General features: G+C 44.0%; 1 protein-coding gene and 1 long non-coding RNA gene across 5 annotated transcripts in view; one reads left to right on the forward strand and one right to left on the reverse strand.

Annotated features, from left to right (window-relative positions):
• Nucleotides 1-22,952, reverse strand: part of LOC310915516 — a 27,889-nt gene continuing 4,937 nt past the window's right edge. The window contains exon 3 of the long non-coding RNA XR_014591175.1: nt 1-390. This is a non-coding gene — a long non-coding RNA (uncharacterized lncRNA). The remainder of the gene's footprint in view (nt 391-22,952) is intronic.
• On the forward strand, nt 3,505-8,183 carry LOC310915515 (lipopolysaccharide-induced tumor necrosis factor-alpha factor homolog). 4 transcript variants are annotated; one of them, XM_083872455.1, is made up of 4 exons: nt 3,505-3,599; nt 5,562-5,738; nt 6,129-6,285; nt 6,582-8,183. In XM_083872455.1, exons 2-4 carry the CDS (start codon nt 5,567-5,569, stop codon nt 6,688-6,690), a joined length of 438 nt encoding a protein of 145 aa, XP_083728581.1. In that variant the 5' UTR covers nt 3,505-3,599; nt 5,562-5,566; the 3' UTR covers nt 6,691-8,183. The 4 variants fall into 4 exon arrangements, with proteins under 4 accessions (XP_083728581.1, XP_083728579.1, XP_083728580.1 ...); XM_083872453.1 differs by having other exon boundaries at nt 3,568-3,683; XM_083872454.1 differs by having other exon boundaries at nt 3,589-3,664.

A 22,952-nucleotide genomic window follows, 5' to 3' on the forward strand; every position in this document is an offset into this window, starting at 1 on the left:
TTTTAAATGTACATCAGCTTTTGAACTTCATTTAGCTTCTTTTACAGAAGTCTATTGCTGCAAAAGCAAAGGCTAGTAAATCCAGCACGCAATTATTTTTGGGACTAAACTGACATCTGCTGGTGTTCTGCAATAGCATGTGTGTAATCAGTGTGATGACAAAACATCCACTGTATTGTGTGTACATTTCCAGGGCACTGTCAGCAGCCCTGGTGATGACTCAGTCAGGCAGAGAGAAGCTGGGCAGTGAATAGAGCAGGTGGGGCTGCTGATCACACCGTGCCACGGGACTGGGGACGGAGCAGAGCTCTCGTGGTTACATCCTGCTGCATTTGCATGTCGGGCTTCTGAAACTGCCAGGGCCCCTTTTTGCTTATTTGCTTTGATTTCCTAAAAAAGAGTTATGTTTGTAATCTTCAGGTACACAGGGAAGAGGAGGGAGATAAAAAGCTGTGTTAGTTTCTAGCCCCGTTTCCTCATGCACGCCTTGAGCTGGCGCTGGCCGGTCCCCACCCAGTCACCTGGTCTGGTGAAGGAAGGGAAGGAACTTCTGCGGGTGTCAAAGTGCAGGCAGCAGCTTCGGGGAAGCTGACAGAGGGGCCTAACTGAAGTAGGTTTGATTTAGCTTCAAGCTAAATTAAAAATTCACTTTCTCATTGCAATTAACTTCACAGATTATTAAGCTTAGTTTCACCCAGGTATGGTCTGACACAGAGACACAAAACTTACTAAAGAGATATCTCTCCTTTGGGGAGGAGAGAGGAGCAAAACCATCCACTTGTGTATGAAATGGGGTCATATTCTTATCCTCTGCATCGAGGATTCCAAATATCAATTTTATATTTTCAGATAAATGGAGGTGAGACTGTAGTCAAATATAATTGGTTACCTGTTCCTTCCATCTTAGATAGTGAGGAGGAAGGCACTTTCTCAGTTGCATGTTTGGTGCATGTTTCATATGCAAATGAGGGATCATGAGGGTTTTGGCTACCTTTGGTCAGGAGTTAGGATTAATGGTTGAATCAAAAGCAGAACAAAACCATGATACTTCAGTATTGCTTCCTCCTCCATTCTACTGAGGGAGCAGTAAAGGCCATCTGACCTTTGCTTGATGATCTTTACTCCCATCAACATTTCACAACTGCACATCATCATCACAGAATCGTAGAACAGTGTGGGTTGGAAGGGACCTTTAAATATCATTTAAATATCATGTCCAAGGCCCCTGCAATGAGCAGAGACACTTTTCAGCAGACCAGGTTGCTCAGAGCCCTGTCCAACCCAGCCTTGAATGTTTCCAGGGGCTTCCACCACCTCTCTGGGCAAACTGTGACAATGGTTTACCACCCACATTGTAAAAGCCTCCTTTTTTATATCTAATCTCAGCTGACCCCTCCTTCACTTCAAAACCATCATATATTTTCCTTCTGCAACAAGCTCTGCTAAAGTTTGTCTCCAATTTTCTTATAGGCTCCCTTCAAGTTCTGAAAGGAACAGTAAGGACAGTCTGGAGCCTTCTCATCTTCAGGCTGAATAACTCCAGCTCTCCCAGCCTGTCTCATAGCAGAGGGGCTACAGCCCTTGGCACATCTTCATGGCCACCTCTGGACCTGCTTCAGCAGCTCCATGTCCTTGTTATGTTGTGGGCCACAGACCTGGATGCAGCCCTGCAGGTGGAGTTTCCTGAGAGTGGAGCAGAGAGGCAGAGTCCCCTTCCTCAGCCTGCTGGCCACACATCTCCTCACAGGACCAGATTTCTACTTCAAATAAAGCCTGCTGTGTGTGGATAAGGATCTGAGGCCCTGTCTCCATACTGCTGTGTGAGAACACTCTCTGCTTCACTGAGGCACTGGGCTGGGAGCCCTACACTTTACCCCACACACCATGCAGTGCTTGAGCCTCACTCAAGTCAGGTGTAATGTAAGCCAGTGCTTCAACTCATGTCCTCACTCAACCAGCCTCATCAATTCTCTGTAGCAAACCTGCCCATTTTGCACAAGAAAATAGTGAATTTTTCACTGAGGATCAGGAATAAATCTCCTTAACACCAATGTAGTATTAAGAAGCATTGTAGTATTAAGGGCATTACTTTTTATGGTGCCTGATGGACAGGAGGGTAACTCTGCCTAAGGTGAAGGCTTGGCTCAAGATGGTACAAGTATTTATTAGCAAGGATATATATATTCCTCAGAAAAATGTTGCAGATTGTTACTTAAGGTGGCCACAGAGCCCGTTGACTGGATTGGCCGATTTGTTCCACTGACCACTACACAACGTTCCATTAATTGTGACTTCTGTGTAATTTCCACAGGTGCTGTGGTGACTGGGTCAGCCACAGACTGGCTAAAGGTGATGCTTCTTTTGCCCAGTGCCATCCAGCAAATGGACTGGAAAGACAGAATTAGCAAATGGTGAGAAGGAGGGTGGATAATGAGAGGAAATACAGTCACGTACCAGTAACAGGGCAAAAAGGAGAAATACTTGGATCTCCAGGGAGGAGCACAAGCCAGCCTGGACTAGATGCAAAACACAACAGTGAGAGAGCATGGCAGCTGGAGTAAGAAGGCTTTCAGTTGAAGGTCATTCCTTATTTCACCCTGGGAGGTGTGTTCAGTCATGGCTAGTCTCCTCTGGGGCTCCTAAGCTGCTCACAGCCACCTAGGAAAGGGGATTTAGTTAGTAAGAGAACAATTATTCAATTTTAGTTAATCCAGGGCACCAAAGCCCAAATGACTCATGTTCTGCTCCTGAGAAAAATAATATATAATGTGTTTTCTTGATAATGGTGTAAATTTATTCACCTCTAAGTCTACTTCTCATCTCAGTGCTGATGAATCACACTCCACACTCCTCTCCCTGTTCCCCCCAAACTGGGGGACTGGAGTATTCGTACCCTCAATACTCTCAACATCTGATGACATCCCCAAGCACCCATACTTGCAGGTGATTCAGTAAATTACTGTGACTGCAGAGCTTCATGTTGGGTTTATCATCACTTTGGGTGAGACCTGTCCTATAACACCTGACTCCGTCCTCCAGGATGGGCTTGAATTGAAGCTTTATGTGTGTTTTTTAGGACAAGGTCCAAGAAAGTATTTAAATACAAAATAGGACTTGAACAGATTTTAGATGCTTTCAGGCAAAAGGTCTTACGAACTGTCCCTGCTGCTAACCTGCAGGGTTTATTAAATCCTTCAGTCTAAGGTAGATTCACACAAACCAGTGTGTAAAGCAATCCCTTTTGAAGCCCATTTAGGGATCTGGCCATAATTTACTTTTGTGTTATCTTGGAGCTGGATAGAGGAAAAAGTGATGTACTCCTGTGTTTTCCAAAGGCTGAATCCAATTCAATTGCTTGTAAAGGCACTACCTAAAACCACTGAATCTTGAAAGTTTTGTTGATCATTTCATGTGTTCTCTTATGTTGTCTGAAACACCTGCTCTGGTAAGGCAGGGGGTATTGCAGAATTAGAGAAGTGATTTCCCTGCAGTGTTACAGAACACGGCTGCGCCGCTGACGGGAAAGTTAAAGATTGCTGGTTTCATGAGAGTGAACTCTTGGCCAAAGCCGCGGAGCTCCCGGTAGCCGTGACCGCCAAGTGCGTCAGGAGTGCCTGCACTTCCACAGGCTTTTCCCGGTTCCCGTTCCGCCGGGACACGGCGGGTCCGGGGGAGCGGCCGAGGCGGGTCCGGGGCAGGGCCCGGCCGGGGCAGGGGCAGGCCCGCCCGAGCAACCCCCGCGGCGCCTGCTCGCGGCTCGGGGAAAGGGGAGGAGGAAACGCGGGTGGGGGCGGGACGGGACCGGACCAGCCCTGCTGGCGGTGGCTGCACCCGGGCCAGAGGAGAGGAGCAGAGGGACGAGGAGGGCAGGCGGGCACGACCGGGCACGGTAAGGGCTGTGCCCCGCGGGCAGGGCAGGGCCGGGCCGGGCAGGGCAGAGCGGGCGGCGGGGGGGTTTTGCTCCCGGGCCCGAGCACTGATTTTTTTTAAGTATAGTTATGAGATACTTGTTACTACAAAAATTTACTGAGTTTCAACATCTTTGACTGCTGTCTTGTTCCCCATTCACTCTGCCAAAGCTGCAGTGTGAGTGTGAGAAAGGTGGGAAGGGACAGTGTTTGTCCCAGGCTTACCCCAGTTACTGCTCCAGCACCTGTAGCCACGTCTGTTCTTCTGGACCAGCTCCTGTGTTTGTCCTGGTCACGGGGCTGCCCTAAAAGCCACACTTTATTGAGTGTGCAATTCCCTTTGTAATACACCTTTCCACATTTCTGCTAAATCTGCTGGGAAGACTGAGAGACTCCTGAAATATATAAACATTGATGTTTGCTGGTGTTGTCCCCATGCCTCCAGTGCAGCCAATTAGTCCTGTGTAACCTGGAAGAGTGAACGAACTTGTGACAAGTTCTTTATGGAAGTGTTTATAGACTTCACTGAAATCCCAATGAAAGCTGTGTTGTGTGAGGAGGATAACCAGCAGTATTCCAGGGGCATTTCCATGCTCCAGGAGAGTGGAAAGGCTTATGTCATTGTTGGAAACTTGTGTGCTGGGTCTTACACCAGCTGTGGGCAATTGGAGCTCCTATATAACTTTCACAGCATCATAGAATTAATATTCCAAATACAGGTTGCCTTTCCCAGATAGTTCTGAGTGAAAAAACTTGCATGTGCACAGGGGGATCATATGTAGGACAACAGAATGGAGTGTGGCTCTTGGAGAGCTGTCTGATGGTCCATAGGAGGAAGGGGAAAAGGGAGATGCTTGGTCAGCATTGATGCCATTGAGACCTTGTTCTGTGAAGAAAGTGGCAGGCAGACTATGGGAAGTTGGGAGGAGAAGAGGAAGTCTGCATTGAAACCACAGTCCTTTTTTGGCAGTGGTGGTCAGCATTCCTATCCTCTGCAACAAAATAACAACTGGTGGAGGACAAGTTGCACTACAAACTCATTAAAATGTTGCTAACAAGCAAAAATGTCAACCTTAGACATATTTGATAGTTATAAAAGCTTTGAGTTAGGTAGGACTCAATGCTTAATTGTTAATTGTTTTGCTTTCTTTTTCCTTCAGTATAAATACTTCTTATTTCAAATTGCAGCAGAGGTAAATAGTATTTTTTAAATATTTCAGCTTCACCACAAACCAAGCTCATGTTGGTTGGCAACCATCATGTGGCCTGTCATACTGTTCCGTTTTTCAGGTGAACAAGAGGGATTAAAAATAATATTCTTGGAGAATTAAGAGACTGCTAGATAGTTTACTAATAGAGATGCTCTACCTCCCTGCTTTAGTATTTTTATTTTATAAAGGGAGTATTGGTGCTGGGACAAAGTGTAAAAAATTCCCAGTGAAAAGGAAGTGGGAACTAGGCAGCAACAACAACAGTGAAATCAAGATTAACATTTAATACTATCAGAAACAAATACCAGCCAATTAGTTTTATGGAGGTAAAAGCCCCTTTTAATCTAGTTATCTTCTTGCTGTTGAGTTGAGCCTAATTATTTGTCAATTGCCCTTAATAAATAATGTCTTTTGTTATGATTTTCTCTCTTTTCTGTTTTAGATATAATGGCTACTCCAAGTGGCAACCCTGTCCCATCTGCACCACCTTCTTATGAGGAAACCATGGGACTCAATGTGAACTATCCTCACCCCTATCCTGTCCCTGGACAGAAGCCAGATGGGAAGGGAATGAACCCTCCCCCACACATGGTACAGCCTCCACCAACAAATAACCCCAGTAAGCCTCCAAAACTCTTCTGTACCTCATGGTAGGGTGTTAAGTGGTTGTGTGATAGGTGCTGTCAGAAGATGAAACATCGTGGTTCACAGGTGTTCACCACCTGCCAAAAAATATTGAAGAGAATAAGGTTGAAGAATCAATTCTTGTGAATCCCTCAGTGCGCACCAATATCAATAACATCATTTGGCTTTCTTCAGTTTTTAGTGCAGCTTTATTTTTAAGACAATGTATTTCTGCATTAGGAAATGCCATGGTAATTTCTTTCTGTCATAGTGTATTTCATTGCTCTGAGCTCTAAATATTTCAGTTATACCTGGTTTAGAGGAAGTTGACTACTACTCTTTTTTTCCTGTTCCTGATGGAGTAAACAGCCATTTCTCTGCTCAGTTACTATGCAGACGGTGTATGTGCAGCAGCCAGTAGTGTTTTATGACCGCCCAATTCATATGTGCTGCCCTTCCTGTAACCAGATGATAGTGACACGTCTCTACCACGACTCAGGGGTTTTGACCTGGCTGTCATGTGGTGGCCTCTGCCTGATGGGGTAGGTCAATTTGGATTTGCACTTTTACCTTGACTTTTTTAGCTCTAACATGTAACTTTGCTTTCTCTGTGGAACCTGAGCCTTTGTGGTTCAATTAGCTTACATCTGCATCTGTGTCCTACAGGACCTTAAAGCAGTTCTGGAGCATTACAATAATAGACTCCATAGCCGTGTGTTTTCTTTCTAAAGCTTATGGCACCAGTTTTACTGATTGTCTTTGGACAAAATACATTTTACCTTCTTGTGTGTATAAAAAGTGGTAAAACAGTGTTTTTCTCCTTTTTTTGCCTTTGCAGGTGTATAGCAGGCTGCTGCTTAATCCCCTTCTGCATTGATGCCCTAAAGGATGTGGATCACACCTGTCCAAAATGCAATGCTCTTCTTGGTTCTTTCAAACGTCTATAGGCGGTTTAAACATTGAGTGATGAAGTTGTTAACACCTCTACTGCCCTATTTGAAGCTTCATGGAGACTTCCTGTTTTTTCTGTGCATCCTGTGACTGGAAACCAATAAAAAGTAATGTTTATTGCTAGTTGGTTTGAATATGCATTTGCTTGAGAGGAGTCTCACTTAGGTCTGTCAAAAGCATACCTTATCTGTATGGGCCACTCAGTCCAGCACCAGTGGAGAGCAATGGAATATTTCCCTTTTTGCTTTATACAGAACAGGTTGGTGATGTTCTTCAGTTAATCTTGTCTCAGGCATGTTGCACATTGTGCTTGCATGAAGACCGTAAAGTCTCAGCACGGGACAAGAGGGAGGACACGTATGGAGAACTGTTTAGGCTCATGCTTTAGCAGCAGCACTGTTAACAAACTTGCAGGGAGTTGCTTCAGAGACACGTGCTGCTCTTTGAAAAAAAGAAATCGTTTGTTGTCATCTTTTCATGAGGACTAGCATTAATTTTAAAACTTTTGTAGTTGGAAGAGAATCAAACCTAAAGGCATCTTCCTTCTCAGATATAGCTTTTTCAAATGGACAACTCAAGCTGTTGTGCAAAAATAGTGATTGAATCTAGTATCTGAATTTTCTTGCCAATTTCAAGTCGATTCATGTCTCTAATCTGAAGTAAAGATATTTATATAGAAGATGTTTGTTCAGTGTTTTTTGTTAGGCTGGAGGCTTTCCTACTGCTGATAAAAAGTCTATGAAGTATTTTCTTCACCCTGGTGGAAATGCCCAGAGAGCCTTGGCCAGAACATTGGAAAACTTCCTTGTACAATTACGTAAGTCAGCTGATGGATCGTAAACAAACCTCAGCCTTATCTTAAGTCTTGAATTCCACCTGAAATACATAAATAAATACCCAGGCTTTTAGTTGTTGATCTGCTTGTTAATTATTGTTTCTTTATTAAGAAGGTAAAATGTTTGTTAAGGAGTTTCTCTGATTTTTCTAAATTAAATGAAAGATGGGTTTCTGCTTTTAGAAACTTAAGCTGGATACGCTATTTAAGATGATAATCACAAAAAATGAAGGAATCAGGCTCTGAAGGTTAAAGTAATTTCTGTGTCATAAGCAACTTGATCAAACAACATTTTAATGTACATCACAGAATCTGAATCACAAAAATCAAATTACTTGGAAAAGGCCTTTAAGATCATCATGTCCAACCTGTTGTCCTAATGCCACCTTATCAACCAGACTGTGGTGCTGAATACCACACTCAATCTTTTCTAAAATACCTTCAGTAAAAGTGACTCCACCATCTCCCTGGGCAGCCCATTCCAATGTCTGATCACCCTTTCTGTAAAAATCTTCTTCCTAATGTCCAACCTAAATGATAACTGTCCAGAAAAGGCAGACAGGCATTTAAACAAGACTGTGTTAGTAAGAATGTATTAATATCTGTAAAAGAAAAAAGCTAGAATAAATACAAATAAAAAATTACTGCATTTACTGTTCTTGCCAAATGTGCCTTCTGTAAATATTTGGTATAAGTTAGTTTCTGTTTGAAGTTCAGTAATTTTGTAGATCATGTACAATCTCTTGTCTTAATTAGGTTTTGTAAACTGCTGCTGCTTGTGAGTCAGTCTGCAAGTGATTTAAGAGCTTCTTTGTGTATTTGGAAGAGGTTTCTGGTCTCGTGCCATAAGAATGTACATCACCAGCTACTAACTGGCAAGATGATGGAGATAAAAAGCTGATAGTTTTGTAGCTTTCCACCTTGATGATATGGTACCAACAAGTGCTTTTCTCTGCTGGTGCACCACCATAGTGCTCTGAATTTTCTGTACTGGTGACATGAGCAAGTCCTGTGCCTTACTGGGGAGCAGAATTCCCCCACTGGGTGTCACAGAAAATGTGCTTCTTGTCAGTTTATTGTCAGAGCAAGACAGAACGAAGCCATGAAGCTCACAGTGTTTCCAAACTTGGGATTTGCTTGCATGGTGGGAAGGATTTTTAATTCTTTTAGTACTCTGTCAGTCTGGTCTGGATAATCCTGCCATATACTCATTTGGTAAGTCTTCCAGTTGTTATTCCCTTAGCTCCCCTTTTCTCTCCAAAGTGATGGTTGGAAAATCTGAGGTGGTGGCACCAGAATGCAAAACACCAAATAAAAATGTTTGTTTTGATTTATGTGCACAGTCTGTTGATTCTCTTTAAGTTCCTTGTATGGATCGAGAATAGGACACACAATGCTGGCAGCTCTTCCTTCTAATTCAGCATTCTGCAAAGCTTTCTGCTGCCCCTTCTATAGTTGTGTTTCCTTAAATACAAAGCCTATGTTTGTTCTCTTTTGTATGGAATGATCTACAGACTCTGCCAAAGTAACCTGCTTTGTTAAACCTGCCTTGGACAAACAAATGCAGGATATAACTTGCTTTGTGTGAAAGTGTTATGAATAAAAATGGGCGGAGAAAATATTAATCTCCATAAACGCCTTTATTGATCAGCTCTTTCAATATTTGCCCGAGGGGTTTTTGGCTGCCTGTGGTCGCCGTGGAGGAGGAGGGCCTTATCAGCTCTGCTGCAGGCAATTCAACAGAGTTGGAGGACTGACCCTCGCTGGGAGCAACCCCAGAGTCCTGACAGTTCTTTGTTTTCTCCTGTGGTCTCATCTCTGGTTTGGTCTTTTTAACTTACGGCTAGTAAGCAAAACCGGAGAAATTAGCTCTTCTGATTCCCCAGGGTCCACACGGCTGAGCATTAGTTCTTATCCGTTTTAATTTTACTTGGTTTTTATTTGATAAGGGTTTTTTGATGTTAAATTTCATCTCGAGACGCTCTTGGAGTCCTTAATTTGCATGCGGGATCAGCCGGGGCGGGCGGTTAGAGGCTCTTTGCGGCCGCGTGGCAGTTTTGCCGCAGCCATGGCGTTTCGGTCTCACGCTGCTTCACAGCGGCGGCACTGTTTGCGGGGGTTTGGGCCGGGGCTTGTGCGGTGGGAGGTGGAACGTGGCAGGCGTGGGTTTCTTTCTTTTGAAACGGGGCAGCTGCGGGCGGACGGGGCGGCCGGGGCTCTTTTCGGCTCCGGCACGGGGAACGGCTGGGGCTGGGGAGGGGCTGCTCCGCGGCTGCGGGCGGACGGGGCTTTTCTCCGCGCCGAACCGGGGGGGGCGGGCGGTTTCTCTCTTTTCTGCTCCGGCGGCGGCGGCTGCGGGGGTCGGGATTTCCCTGTACCAGACGGCTGACTGCTTTGCGGCTGGAGCCCCGTTGAGGCGGGCGGCTCCGCTGCGGCTCTCTCGCCCCGTCTCCGACCTGGGGTGGGGGGCCGCGGTGCGGGCGTCTTTGAAGGGAACGGGTTCCTTTTGTTTTTAAGGTGGTCTGGGAGGAAAGGTGCCACGGATGTGGCTTTTCACTGTTACATTATAGGATAAACATTTTAAATTTCATTTTTATCAATTCCCTCCTCTTTTCTTTTGATCAGGTTTTTTAACCTGCATCAACTTATTTATGGTAATAATTTTTGATTATTTCTGGGGTTTAACCTTACTTGTTTAAGTTTGGACTTTGCTCATATCAATCACAGCTTGGTTTTGTTTAATTTTTGGGGGCTTTCTTTGAGGTGCTTTTGGTGTTAAAAGGAATCTGAATTTGGGCTATATTTCTGACTACTAGGGACTTTTTGTAGCTTATTATTTTTTTTTTTAATCAAACTAATAACTAAATTCTTGCTAAAAGGTTTGCCTAGCCAAAACCATTCTCTTATAGAGCACTCTCCAGTTAAGCTTTGCTCAAAGGTGGCAGTACTTTTTATGACCAATTGTTTTTTCTCATCCTGACAGGTTGAGAGTTGCGGATCAGCAAAGCAAGTGTGGTTTGGGTTGATATAAACTCTTATTGAGGACTTTGAGTTCTTCTCATCATTGATGAGGGAATGCCTCTCTGAACCAGCTCCTCTTATGGGTTTACTCATCATTTAGACTATCATGAGTCTTTCCAAGAGTCCAGTATGAACTTGTCTCATTTTTTGTCTCACCTGGGCTTGCCTCTTGGTTCTAGGAGCTCTCTGGGTTCAGTTTCTAGAGTTTTTCTCTTGCACTTTCACACTTGGCTGTTAACTTTTAGGTAGCCTTTTTGGGTTATGCTCTATGAGAGATTTTTAAATTTTTGTAGTAATTTTCCCAATAATTTATACTAATTCAAAACAACAAACAATCCCACAGCTTTTGTGATTGATATGCGCTTTCAGTCACAACATTACAATAATAACAACAACAAACTTTTAACAACAATATCACAACCACTAATACAAACAGTAAAAAAAACTTCTTGTATGCAATATGTAGTCTGGGTGTTTTTTTTTTTTTTGAAAGTTATTTTTGAAGAGTTTGAATATGAAACAACAGTCTATGGGGGATGATGTTTTGAAAGGTTTGTGCTGGACAGGATGTTTGGAGGTGGTGTTGCTGGTCCTTTCACTCTGGTCTTTAGCAGCACCTGGAAAGGACTTATATTTTGGGGTTAATGGAGTGATACTTGAATTAAGGGGAGGAGTTTGGGGATTTTTGGATTTTGGTTTTTCTTTCTTGGTAACCTCCTGGGTTAGGGGGTTAACAAGAATGGGAGTCTAAACATTTCTTATGGGGAAGCTCTTATGTTAAATTGGGGCCAGGTTTTAATTTACAGAAGAGCTAGAGGCAAACAAACAGCTGAGCCAATTTAGCTGTGTTTCCTCTATTAATTTGGTTTTTACAATTTTGCAAGTCATACATTTTATGACTTTTTAAGTTTCATCATCTTTTTCATTTAATATACTTTCTAATATATCTTTCTCTCTCTTGATTGCCTCATCAAATGATACTTTTGGGCAATCTTTTTTGAGGTGCCCTATTCTTTCACAATAAAAACACTTCCGAGTTTCCCCTTGTCTTTTAGGGGTCACCCAAGGTAGTAGATTATTTCTTTGCTCTCTGACTGGCTTCCTATCCTCTCGGTGGGGTGAACTCTGGTTAGATACACTTTCTCTAGCCACAGCTACCATGATTTTTCCCTTCGTGATGGTTTTTTCTTCTTCCCTTCTTAAATAGACTTTTAAGGCTTCCCTTAACAAGTCATTTATTCCTCTATCTTGCCAGTCTTCCATCTTTTCTAATTTTCTTCTAATATCTGGCCAGGACTTTGTAACAAACTGTGTTTTAAGTAACACCTGGCCTTCAGGGCTTTCTGGGTCAATATTAGAATATCTTTGGAAATTTTGTTTTATTCTGCTCAGCCAAGTGGCTGGGGTCTCATCTTTTCCTTGCATACTATCAAATGCAAGTTTTGAGTTATTGCTTCTGGGGACTGATTCTTTAATTCCTTTGATTATCAAATTTCGATAATCATCCATATTCCTCCTGTCTTCTTCCCTATTTGGATTCCACTTTGGATCACTTACTGGCAGTTTATGTTCACCTGGGGGCCCTATTCTATTCTCCCTTTCCCAAATCTGTATCCCTGCTGTTCGAATCATCCTTATCTCCTCGGGGCTAAATAAAATTCTGAATATAGAATTTATTTCCCCCCATGTGAAGGTATTGGGACCTAGGAACTGATCTACCTGTTCAGCCACCCCCACTGGATCTTCTACTAAGTTTCTTAGTTCCTTTTTGAAGTTCCTGACCTCTGAGGCTGTCAGAGGGGCATTTACAAATCCCACCCCTCCAGCAACTCCGCCCATTGGAACCTCTCTCAAGGGAAAAAGCTTAGCTTTTGATCTTGTGTTATAAGAATGTCCCTCTGGATTATTTTCAGGGGGACGCTCTATGCTTGGGGTGGGCAAATTTGGTTCCCAGTTTGCAGGTGGGGCTGGAACCATGGATGGTAAGGGAGAAAAGACATAGCTACTGTTGGGGGAAACTGGGGGTACTTCTGTTGTATAGAAGGGGTTAGTACTGGATGGGGGGAGACTCACCGGAGGGCTGGTTAGGGAGGGGGCAAAGGTATTGGTAGAGGGAGGAATAGGGGAATTAGTTTGAGGGATTTGAGGGTGGCTTGGGGCTGAAGGTAGGGGGGAAACAGGGGTTACAGTTTGGGGAAGTCGGAAGGGGTTTCCAGGGGGAACTTGGGGCATATCTGGATATGCGGGAGGGGGAGGTAAGTAACTAAGTGGATCCCAGATGGGGCCATTCTCTTCTTTATCACTTTTTTCTTTTTTCCCCTGTATCTTACAAATCTTTATGTTTTCTCTATTTCTGCTTTGTTTTTCCCAACAAGCAGCATACTGCACTTGTTCTGCTTTTTTATCACCTTGGGCTCTTAGATGTTGATTTAACTGAGCACACATCCAAGGGTCTGTTGTTCCGTGCCATGGCCATTCTCCAGGTAAACCCAGAGTAGGCCATACTTCTATACAATAATGGATCATTTTGATCCTATCTAGATATTTAGTACTTTCCTCCCTGTCCCACTGTTCTAACATCTTTCCTAGTAGGCTCTCTGGAGGGATGTGTGGTATTTTTTCTTTTTGTACTTCAGCCTCTCTAGGCCTACTTATCCAAGTACCCATTCTTACTTGGTAAAATTTATTCAAAATTTTTTTGAAAGCTCTTTCACTCACACTCACTCACTCACACTCACTCGTGAGCTCTGGAAGCAGTTCGTATGACCCGCCCTTAGGGCCCCGACCACTGCCACAGCCAGCCCCCGGTACCTGTCAATGGCCTCAGCACTCCTGGTGCTTTCGTCACCACCCCAGCCGGTACCCTCTTTCATTCCTGCGCGTCCGGCGTATCCCCGTAAGCAGCCGGTCAACCTGGGCCCAGAGTTCCAGACGCTACTTCTGCCAGGACACACACACACAGTATGCGACTCACTCACTCGCCCTATCGTTAAGTTCCTCGCACGTTGGAACTCCCCTAACTTTCACTCACTGCACCCGGTAGCACCGGCCTTAGATACCCCCGACCAGCTTTACCTCTCCGTGTCCGGTAGCATGGCGCTCCTGGCCACCCCCGCCCAACACGACACACTCAAGCCCGGTAGCGTATCTAATCTGACCCCCGACCAATGCACTCTTCACATCCGGTAGCGTGCTCCCTTTTAGCACCCCCGTCCAGTGTGACCGTCCTGTACCCCGTCAGTTACCTCAGCCTGGCCACCCCTCCCCTGGGAGCAGCCCCTGGTAACCTCGGCCAGTACCTCTTGCTCTCCCCACACCCCTGCAGGTCCCTGGGAGCAGCCCCTAGCCACCCTTTCTCCTGCGTCGGTGAGGTGTGTGCCTCACACACTTGTCCCTGGCCTCCCCGCACACTTGAGGTGACCTGGGTGGTTTGCCCCTACAGGTTTAGGGGAAACCCACAGTACCACTTACTCTATGACGTGCCACTCACACTCTATCTAGCCTCCACACGTCCGGAGGGGGGTCCCCTACACCCCTGGAGACGCCTCTCTCACTCTGTTTCCTTTCGCTTCCTCCTTGTCCTGACCACTTCTCTCGCGAAGAGGTGGAAATGCAGTACTGAGGAGTCCTCACTCGCGGCGGGGGTCCGTGCTAACGGCCCCCGTCTCACACACACACACACTCGCACGTCTCCTGCTCCCGCCACCGAGTTTTATACTTACCCGGTGCTCCTCAACGGCGCCCCCTTGTGGCTGCTGTGTGTCCCTCGAGGCTGGCGTGCGTTGTCCTCGCTGGTTGTCCTTCGAGGCTGGCGTGCGTTGTCCTCTTTGGTCCAGGAGGCCAGCTGTCCAGGAGGTCCAAGGTGGGCGGCACCTTCCCGTCTCAGTCCTCTTCTGGGCGTGGCCAATCCCGGACGAGTCCCCAGTTGTTATGAATAAAAATGGGCGGAGAAAATATTAATCTCCTTAAACGCCTTTATTGATCAGCTCTTTCAATATTTGCCCGAGGGGTTTTTGGCTGCCCGTGGTCACCGTGGAGGAGGAGGGCTTTATCAGCTCTGCTGCAGGCAATTCAACAGAGCTGGAGGACTGACCCTCGCTGGGGAGCAACCCCAGAGTCCTGACAGTTCTTTGTTTTCTCCTGTGGTCTCATCTCTGGTTTGGTCTCTCCAACTTACAGCCAGTAAGCAAAACCGGAGAAATCAGCTCTTTTGATTTCTCAGGGTCCACACGGCCCAGCATTAGTTCTTATCCGTCTCAATTTTACTTGGTTTGTATTTTATAAGGGTTTTTTGGTGCCAAACTTCATCCCGAGATGCACTCGGAGTCCCTCATTTGCATGCGGGATCAGCCGGGGCGGGCGCTTGAAGCTCTTGCGGCCGCGTGGTAGTCTTGCTGCAGCAATGGCGTCTCGGGGGTCTCACGCTGCTTCACAGCGGCGGCAACGTTGCGGGGGTTTGGGCCGGTTTCTTGTGAGGTGGGAGGTGGAACGTGGCAGGCGTGGGTTTCTTTCTTTTGAAACGGGGCAGCGGTCCGGCCGGCTCGGGGACGCGCCATCTGGCCGCGGCGGCTGACCGCGGGCGGGCCGCCCCGCGGGCTGGGCGGCCGGGGTGGGAGGCTTCGCAGGCTTTGGGTTTTCCCCCGCCGGCTCCCAGCCGCGGACGGGGCTGGGGAGGGGCTTTTCCGCGGCGAACCGGGGGGGCGGACGGGGTTTCTCCGTGCCGAACCGGGGGGGGGGGGGGGGGGGCGGACAGCTCTTTCTTTTCCCTCCGTCGGTGGCAGAGCCGGCGGCTCCGCTGGTTCCTCTCGCTCCGTCTCCGACCTGGGGTGGGGGGGCGCGGTGCTGGGCGTCTTTGACGGGAACAGGTTCTTTTAAGGTGGTCTGGGAGGAAAGGTGCCACTGAGGTGGCTTTTCACTGTTACATTATAGGATAAACATTTTAAATTTCATTTTTATCAAGAGCACTGCCTGTTCACTGGTCCACTGTAACTTCTGAGTGTCTCTGAGCTGAGCTGAGAGATGCCCTTGTTAGCATTAGTTGGAACTCTCTCCTTTCACTCCCAACAGTGGATCACCCAGGTGATTTCTGCTCAAAACTTCAGCTGTGGCAGCTGGAGGAAGCAGCACTGACACCGAACAACCCTTGCCCTGCAGCACATGGGAGATTCTCTGCTCTTTTCTATGGAATGATCTAGAGCAAACAGAAATGTGATGTCAGCATTAGAAAGGGACCTTGTTTTGTGGGAGCAGTGTTATTGCACCTGTTGTATTTGCTGCACTTCTAATTCCATGGATTTTAGTCACTTCACATGTACATTGCTGAAAATATCTCCTGAGTGACACCTCAAACCCCTGTTGGCCTCTGAGACTTCTAATATAGTTGCCCATTGTAACAGGAATTTTTCACTCCCTTGGAAGTTTGCCTATAAGACACAGACCAAACACCTTTCAGTTTTTTGGAGAGCCACCAAGGGGCAGTTTCCTTCACAGTGCTCAAAAGCAGATGGGTAGGAAAGCCTGCCCAATTGTCTTAGTTTAGGCTAATTCCAGTTTGTAATGACAAGGTCAGTCTGAAGCAGGGGAAAATGAACATTGAGGGATTTTATTTTTAATCTGAACAGACCTGTGAGGGCTCTGAGAATTTGATGCCTTCCAGTTATCAGGTATGTAAGGATAAATTCTAGACTGTTGTTCATTTTATCTTCCTATGAAGCACTGTTGCCTTCACTCTGAGTTTTTCAGGTTTAGTCAGTCCTTTACACTTCAGCCCTTTCCACTCTTGCCTGCTTCTCCTAGGCAGTCGGCTGGTAAGAAACAGATGTTTGGTAAGGTTGTAATATTTCTCCCTGCAATGCCTTTGCCTCTTGTGTTTGACTTAACTTGGTTCCAGCCATGTGAAATCTCAAAGAGAAAAACTAGTTTCCCTGAATAACAGACATTTTCTGTTTTCCATCTGAACTGAGGTCTGCTTATCTCTGAGGAAAGCAGATTCTTGGATTATATAAGCAAACCGAGAAAATAATTACAGACAGGTTTTCTCCTGTATTTGCCTAGAAGGATAAAGAAATTAGGAAGGATAATTACCATGAAGGTTTTTTGCCCCACAGATGTTACAAAGCACATTTCTGTCAATCCCTTCTGGATACAGTGCCTGCCATCTTGTGGACAAGTCACACTATGTCTGAATCCTTAAGACAAATATTTGAAGACCATAATATTTTGTGTGTGTGATAAAATTGCTTAATTGCTTGTAGCTCAATGCAAACAATTTTTCTTCTTGGGGACTTATTTTTTAGTTGAAGTTACTTGAGTTTGTTTGGTTCTCTTACTTTTGAGGATGCTTTATTTCCTCGGCTCCACTTGTTATCAGCTGTAAAACTATCAAAAGTAAAATTCTCTGCAGTTTTCTATTTAATTAAGTTTAAATCAATTATCAAAAATGTTCATCTAGGAACCCGTCAGAAGTAATTCTGAGAAATCTGTCAATTGCTACCTGCCAACAATAAGGAGAAAATAGTTTTAGAAAATCCCTTGCTTCAAATCTGAAAGCAAAAAAACTCTTCTTATTATGGACATAAACAACTTGTACAAATACTTATATTTGAAAGTAAGATATCTATATTCTTTATTGATCTATACTAGCTTGATTCTTTCTTAGTAGAAGGCAAATGACAACTCTTTTGTTTGTTATTCTTTAGTGAGAGAAAAATCCTTTTCAAATGCAATACAGATTCATTTTAAGGGGAACCTCTAATCCCCCCAGTATTTGTGAAAATATGCTTGCTGAATGAGATAATTTCCCTTTTGTAAAAGTCCTTTGGAGACAACCTACTGCCTGTTTTGCTAAAATTTATGGTAAATGTTCCCCAAAACAAATATGTAAAACTTTCTAAAAATGGTTACAATGTGATGTTTTTGCTGTTACATTGAAAGTACAGTTCTAACAAGAAACAGCTTCAACTCTTGGTCTGACTAAAAATCTAACTTGGACTCAATTTTTTGTTTAAAATAAAAAAGGCTGTAATTTAAATTTGATTTCATTAATAAAAGTTAGTGGACGAATTGTCACTGTGGCACTCTCATCTGATTAAACAAACATTAGGGTTCATTGTGCTGGTAGTTGTGTCTGCCCTAAAGGTGGGCAGAGCCTTTCCTGGCTTTAGGGCAGATGTTCTTGACTGCTCCTGCAGAAATACTGGAAAGGTGGCCTTCACCGAGCTCTCCCACCCCCCAGGTGTAACAGAATTAGTGCCACAGGGCTGGCAGCTCCTTAGAATAGATTTGTGAGGGAACTCGGGAGTGCTGAAAGCTATCAAGGAAGTGGCAAAGCAGCTGGCTCAGATACACAAATGAGGGTTAGTAAGCTGCTCAGAGAACTGATGACTTACTAAACAATCATCTGGGACTAAACCCAAGTGTTGCAAGTGTTTGAAGGTTCTAAAATAGCTGGCTCTAATGACAATTAATGAGGTCGTGCACAGTGTGATAATCATAAGGAACTGTGTTTGCTTACCAGTGCTGGACAGTTATTTATGAGCTGGACTAACCAGAGCCATGAATTTGCAGAGAAGCAGTTTATTTTTAGTTCCTGTAGATTCTGTTGTGATTGTGTCACAGAACACATGATTTTGCTGCTGGGCAAATTCAGGAGGAGCTGTGCATACAATCAAGACTTGCAGAATCTCTGAGCCCAGCAGATCAGCCAGCTCTCACAGCCTAGTTCACTTATCTTTATTACTAGTCTTTGTAAATGTAATCAATTGTTTACTGATTGCTTTGTCATAAAGGATCAGTCTGAAAAGACAAAGGTTTTATTTCAAGCGAGGAGTGTCCTAAACCTTTGGCATCCAGTGTAACAAGCCACTCAAGGCTGCACAAAAATTTGGAGAAGTTTTTTTCTTACTGTGAAGCAATGGCTGATGAGATTGCATTGCACCATGATTAGTCATTTGTCTGGTAAACGGCTGTTAATGTTCACACTGCAGTTGCTATTTTAGCTCTGTAGCTACGACATTGGTGCCCAGATGATAAGCTTCCTGTCTTGCTGCTTCCTACAGACCACCAGTTTCAAGTGACAAGATATGACATACAATGTCTGAGTTTCTGAAACAGGAACTGACCCCTTCCATGGTGGACTTGAGAGAGTCACTGAAGTGACTTCAGTGAAGGCAGTCCTGCCAGAGGTGTGGAACTGAAATGCTAAACGTGATGTCAAAGCTATCCTTAAATCATGTAACCTAAGTAAAGAACCTTAGAAATTATAAACCAATACACAATTCAATATCAATAAGTCATAAAGTGACAGGAGCATAAGAAAATAAATGCTTATTAGCATTTGCACATAATGTATGAGGGATGCTAGAAACAGATGTTAAGAAAAGTGGATATTTGAGGCCTGAAGAAAAGCATTATTGGATAACTTTAGTAATATGGTCTCAATTTTTATACATGTTTCTGTATTTCTTGCCTATATCCCAACTAGATCACAATAATTCTGGTGTCCAGATGACAGCTGCGTGAATATTCTATCAGAATTTTGCACAAGAGAATACTGATCATTCCTTATTCACTTTAGATCCACAGAGTTGGATCAAAGCCCTTCATGAAAAAGTGTCTGGCTGCTGCCTCAAGCAAAATAGCAGGAAGCTTCACTTGAAGATTTAGAACAGTGATTTGAGTGGTCAAATACAAGAGCTGGCAAGGCTGATTTATGCCAAGGTTATACCACAGCTTGGCCAAACAGCAGACCAGACAATATTCTGGAGGAAGGGATTTTTGCACCACTTCATTCAGCAATGACATCAGAGCAGTGGAAATCATGTTTCAGTTCTGTCTACAGGAAAAATAATCAGGCCATTTTATTTTTAAAATCACATCCTTCCTGTGCCCTGTCAAGGGAGTAGGAAGATGAATTTGAAGGGTAAATGGTTGGAGAATCATAATTTTTCCTCTCTGTTTTGTCATGGCATTAATAGATAATCCATCAAATAATGGATGACTTAATCAGGACAGACCTGCTGTTTTTAAAGGTGAAGCTTTTCTATCATAACCATTTTTTTTTTTGGTTGTTCATACTAGGAGAACCATTACTGGCAGTGAGTAGTTATTCTCCATGTAATTCTTTACATGAAGTGCCAAGTGTTCTGAGATAAAGAAATCTATCATTACCTCTTTTGACACCACACTTCAGTCTCACTCTCTAGGAGAGATAATATGATTTACATACTTAAATATTTTGCTGTACAGTGTGTTGCAGTCTGGCAGCTGTTATTAGTTGTTATGATGATCAAATAACACTGAGCTATTTGTTGGTAATTAAGAAGGAAACAATACTAGAAGGACAGCAAAGTACTAATATTTAGGTTTGGATTAATTTCACAATTCTGGCAATCCATTGCATTCCTGGGGGGTCATTTGCAGTTTTAGACTTGGCATACCGCTCCTGTTCAACAAGGTAAATCCATTAATCTTCCAGTCTTTCATAAGCATATTACCCCACATACTACCAACTTTTGCAGATGAAATAAATGGGTCAGGAAAGCTCAGCTTCAAGCCTGGCTCACCAGAGAGCACTGGGCAGATGTATCTGAGTGGCTGTTGTGAAGGGTATTTATCTTCACTAAGTAATTTCTGAAAGGGAGAGTGTATATGTGGTCTATTCTATTCTCTCTCTCTCTCTCTCTCTTTTTTTTTTTTTTTTTTTTTTTTTTTTTTTTTTTTTTTTTTCCTGCTCCCTCTATCACACAATTTATTTGGGGATAGTCTAAGTTGAAGTTATTAACTCCTAAATGAACACTGTAAAGCCTCTATCACAGCTTTTTTAAGCCAAGTGTGGAAACCAGCATTCAAGGCAACCCACCTCCTGGCAGCTTTGACCCCAGGCTCTGCTCTTGTTCACACAAACAAACTGCACCACACTTTCCCATGAATTTGGCACCCCTAATGTCAGGCTGTTTGACAACAGCACAGGGTAGGGTTGGTTATACTGAACAGAGCTCACCCAGGCAGAAACAATACAGCAGTGTTACCTAGGCCTGCCTCTGCAAGCTGTTAATGAGGGAGAAGTTGGCTCTGAAGTGTTTTGTGATCTGGAGTTCTGCAGTAATAATACAGGAGAGGAAGTATATTATGGTGTACTTAGCTTTAATTATTGCAGAAGGTTTTATGTGCACTCATTCAGAAGCAGCCTAGAGGATAAACTCTATTGTCTGCATAGTGCAGTCGGAAAGTGCTGAAGAGTGGGTCTGGAAGCTGAAGAAACCCTTAAATTCTGAGCTCAACAAAACCCCTAAGCTCAAGTGATGCCTTTAGCTATTGCTCCCCTGCCCAGAAGGGTTGGAGATGACCATGTGGAAGTTGAAATTAATTTATCCTGCACCAGTATCACCAGTGCTTTGATATGTCAGCAGTGTAAACATGCATCTCACACTTAAGTGTGGGATCTCGTCATCTTTGAGGCTTCTCATGTGAACATCAACACTTGCATCATTGTACTAACTGCTGAAATTGTATTGGAGTTTTTGATTTGTTTGCTTAGCAACTTGAATCAGCTATTGGAGCAGCAAAGGAAAAAATATTCTTTCAGATTATTTGGCTTAATGTACCTACCTTGCTTCTCTTAAAATCTGTCTTTGTACATTGATTATTTGTATATTGCTTATTGGTCTGAAACTGCATTCTGGAACAACTCCATCAATATCTAGTATTGCTGAAATGATCAAAAGTCATAGAAATTCTTATCTAGCTTCAACAAATCAGTATATGCAAAATGACATACACACATAAAAAAGATTTATTTATATGTGGCCAAGTCCTGCAATTTCCAGACAGGAGAAATACAAGGTGAGATTAAATTTTACTTGTTTTACACATGTTATTGAGAACATATTATGGTATGTAAAATATGGCTAACGGGCTTTTAAATGTACATCAGCTTTTGAACTTCATTTAGCTTCTTTTACAGAAGTCTATTGCTGCAAAAGCAAAGGCTAGTAAATCCAGCACGCAATTATTTTTGGGACTAAACTGACATCTGCTGGTGTTCTGCAATAGCATGTGTGTAATCAGTGTGATGACAAAACATCCACTGTATTGTGTGTACATTTCCAGGGCACTGTCAGCAGCCCTGGTGATGACTCAGTCAGGCAGAGAGAAGCTGGGCAGTGAATAGAGCAGGTGGGGCTGCTGATCACACCGTGCCACGGGACTGGGGACGGAGCAGAGCTCTCGTGGTTACATCCTGCTGCATTTGCATGTCGGGCTTCTGAAACTGCCAGGGCCCCTTTTTGCTTATTGCTTATTTGCTTTGATTTCCTAAAAAAGAGTTATGTTTGTAATCTTCAGGTGCACAGGGAAGGGGAGGGAGATAAAAAGCTGTGTCAGTTTCTAGCCCCGTTTCCTCATGCACGCCTTGAGCTGGCGCTGGCCGGTCCCCACCCAGTCACCTGGTCTGGTGAAGGAAGGGAAGGAACTTCTGTGGGTGTCAAAATGCAGGCAGCAGCTTCAGGGAAGCTGAGTGCGTTTTCTGGGGCGAAGTAGGTTTGATTTAGCTTCAAGCTAAATTAAAAATTCACTTTCTCATTGCAATTAACTTCACAGATTATTAAGCTTAGTTTCACACAGGTATGGTCTGACACAGAGACACAAGAGGTATCTCTCCTTTGGGGAGGATAGAGGAGCAAAACCATCCACTTGTGTATGAAATGGGGTCACATTCTTATCCTCTGCATGGAGGATTCCAAATATCAATTTTATATTTTCAGATAAAGGGAGGTGAGACTGTAGTCAAATATAATTGGTTACCTGTTCCTTCCATCTTAGATAGTGAGGAGGAAGGCACTTTCTCAGTTGCATGTTTGGTGCATGTTTCATATGCAAATGAGGGATCATGAGGGTTTTGGCTACCTTTGGTCAGGAGTTAGGATTAATGGTTGAATCAAAAGCAGAACAAAACCATGATACTTCAGTATTGCTTCCTCCTCCACTCTACTGAGGGAGCAGTAAAGGCCATCTGACCTTTGCTTGATGATCTTTACTCCCATCAACATTTCACAACTGCACATCATCATCACAGAATCATAGAACAGTGTGGGTTGGAAGGGACCTTTAAATATCATTTAAATATCATGTCCAAGGCCCCTGCAATGAGCAGAGACACTTTTCAGCAGACCAGGTTGCTCAGAGCCCTGTCCAACCCAGCCTTGAATGTTTCCAGGGGCTTCCACCACCTCTCGGGGCAAACTGTGACAATGGTTTACCACCCACATTGTAAAAGCCTCCTTTTTTATATCTAATCTCAGCTGACCCCTCCTTCACTTCAAAACCATCATATATTTTCCTTCTGCAACAAGCTCTGCTAAAGTTTGTCTCCAATTTTCTTATAGGCTCCCTTCAAGTTCTGAA

This window comes from Zosterops lateralis, assembly GCF_965231275.1.
Source record: "Zosterops lateralis genome assembly, chromosome: 15".
In the NCBI taxonomy this organism is placed as follows: domain Eukaryota; kingdom Metazoa; phylum Chordata; class Aves; order Passeriformes; family Zosteropidae; genus Zosterops; species Zosterops lateralis.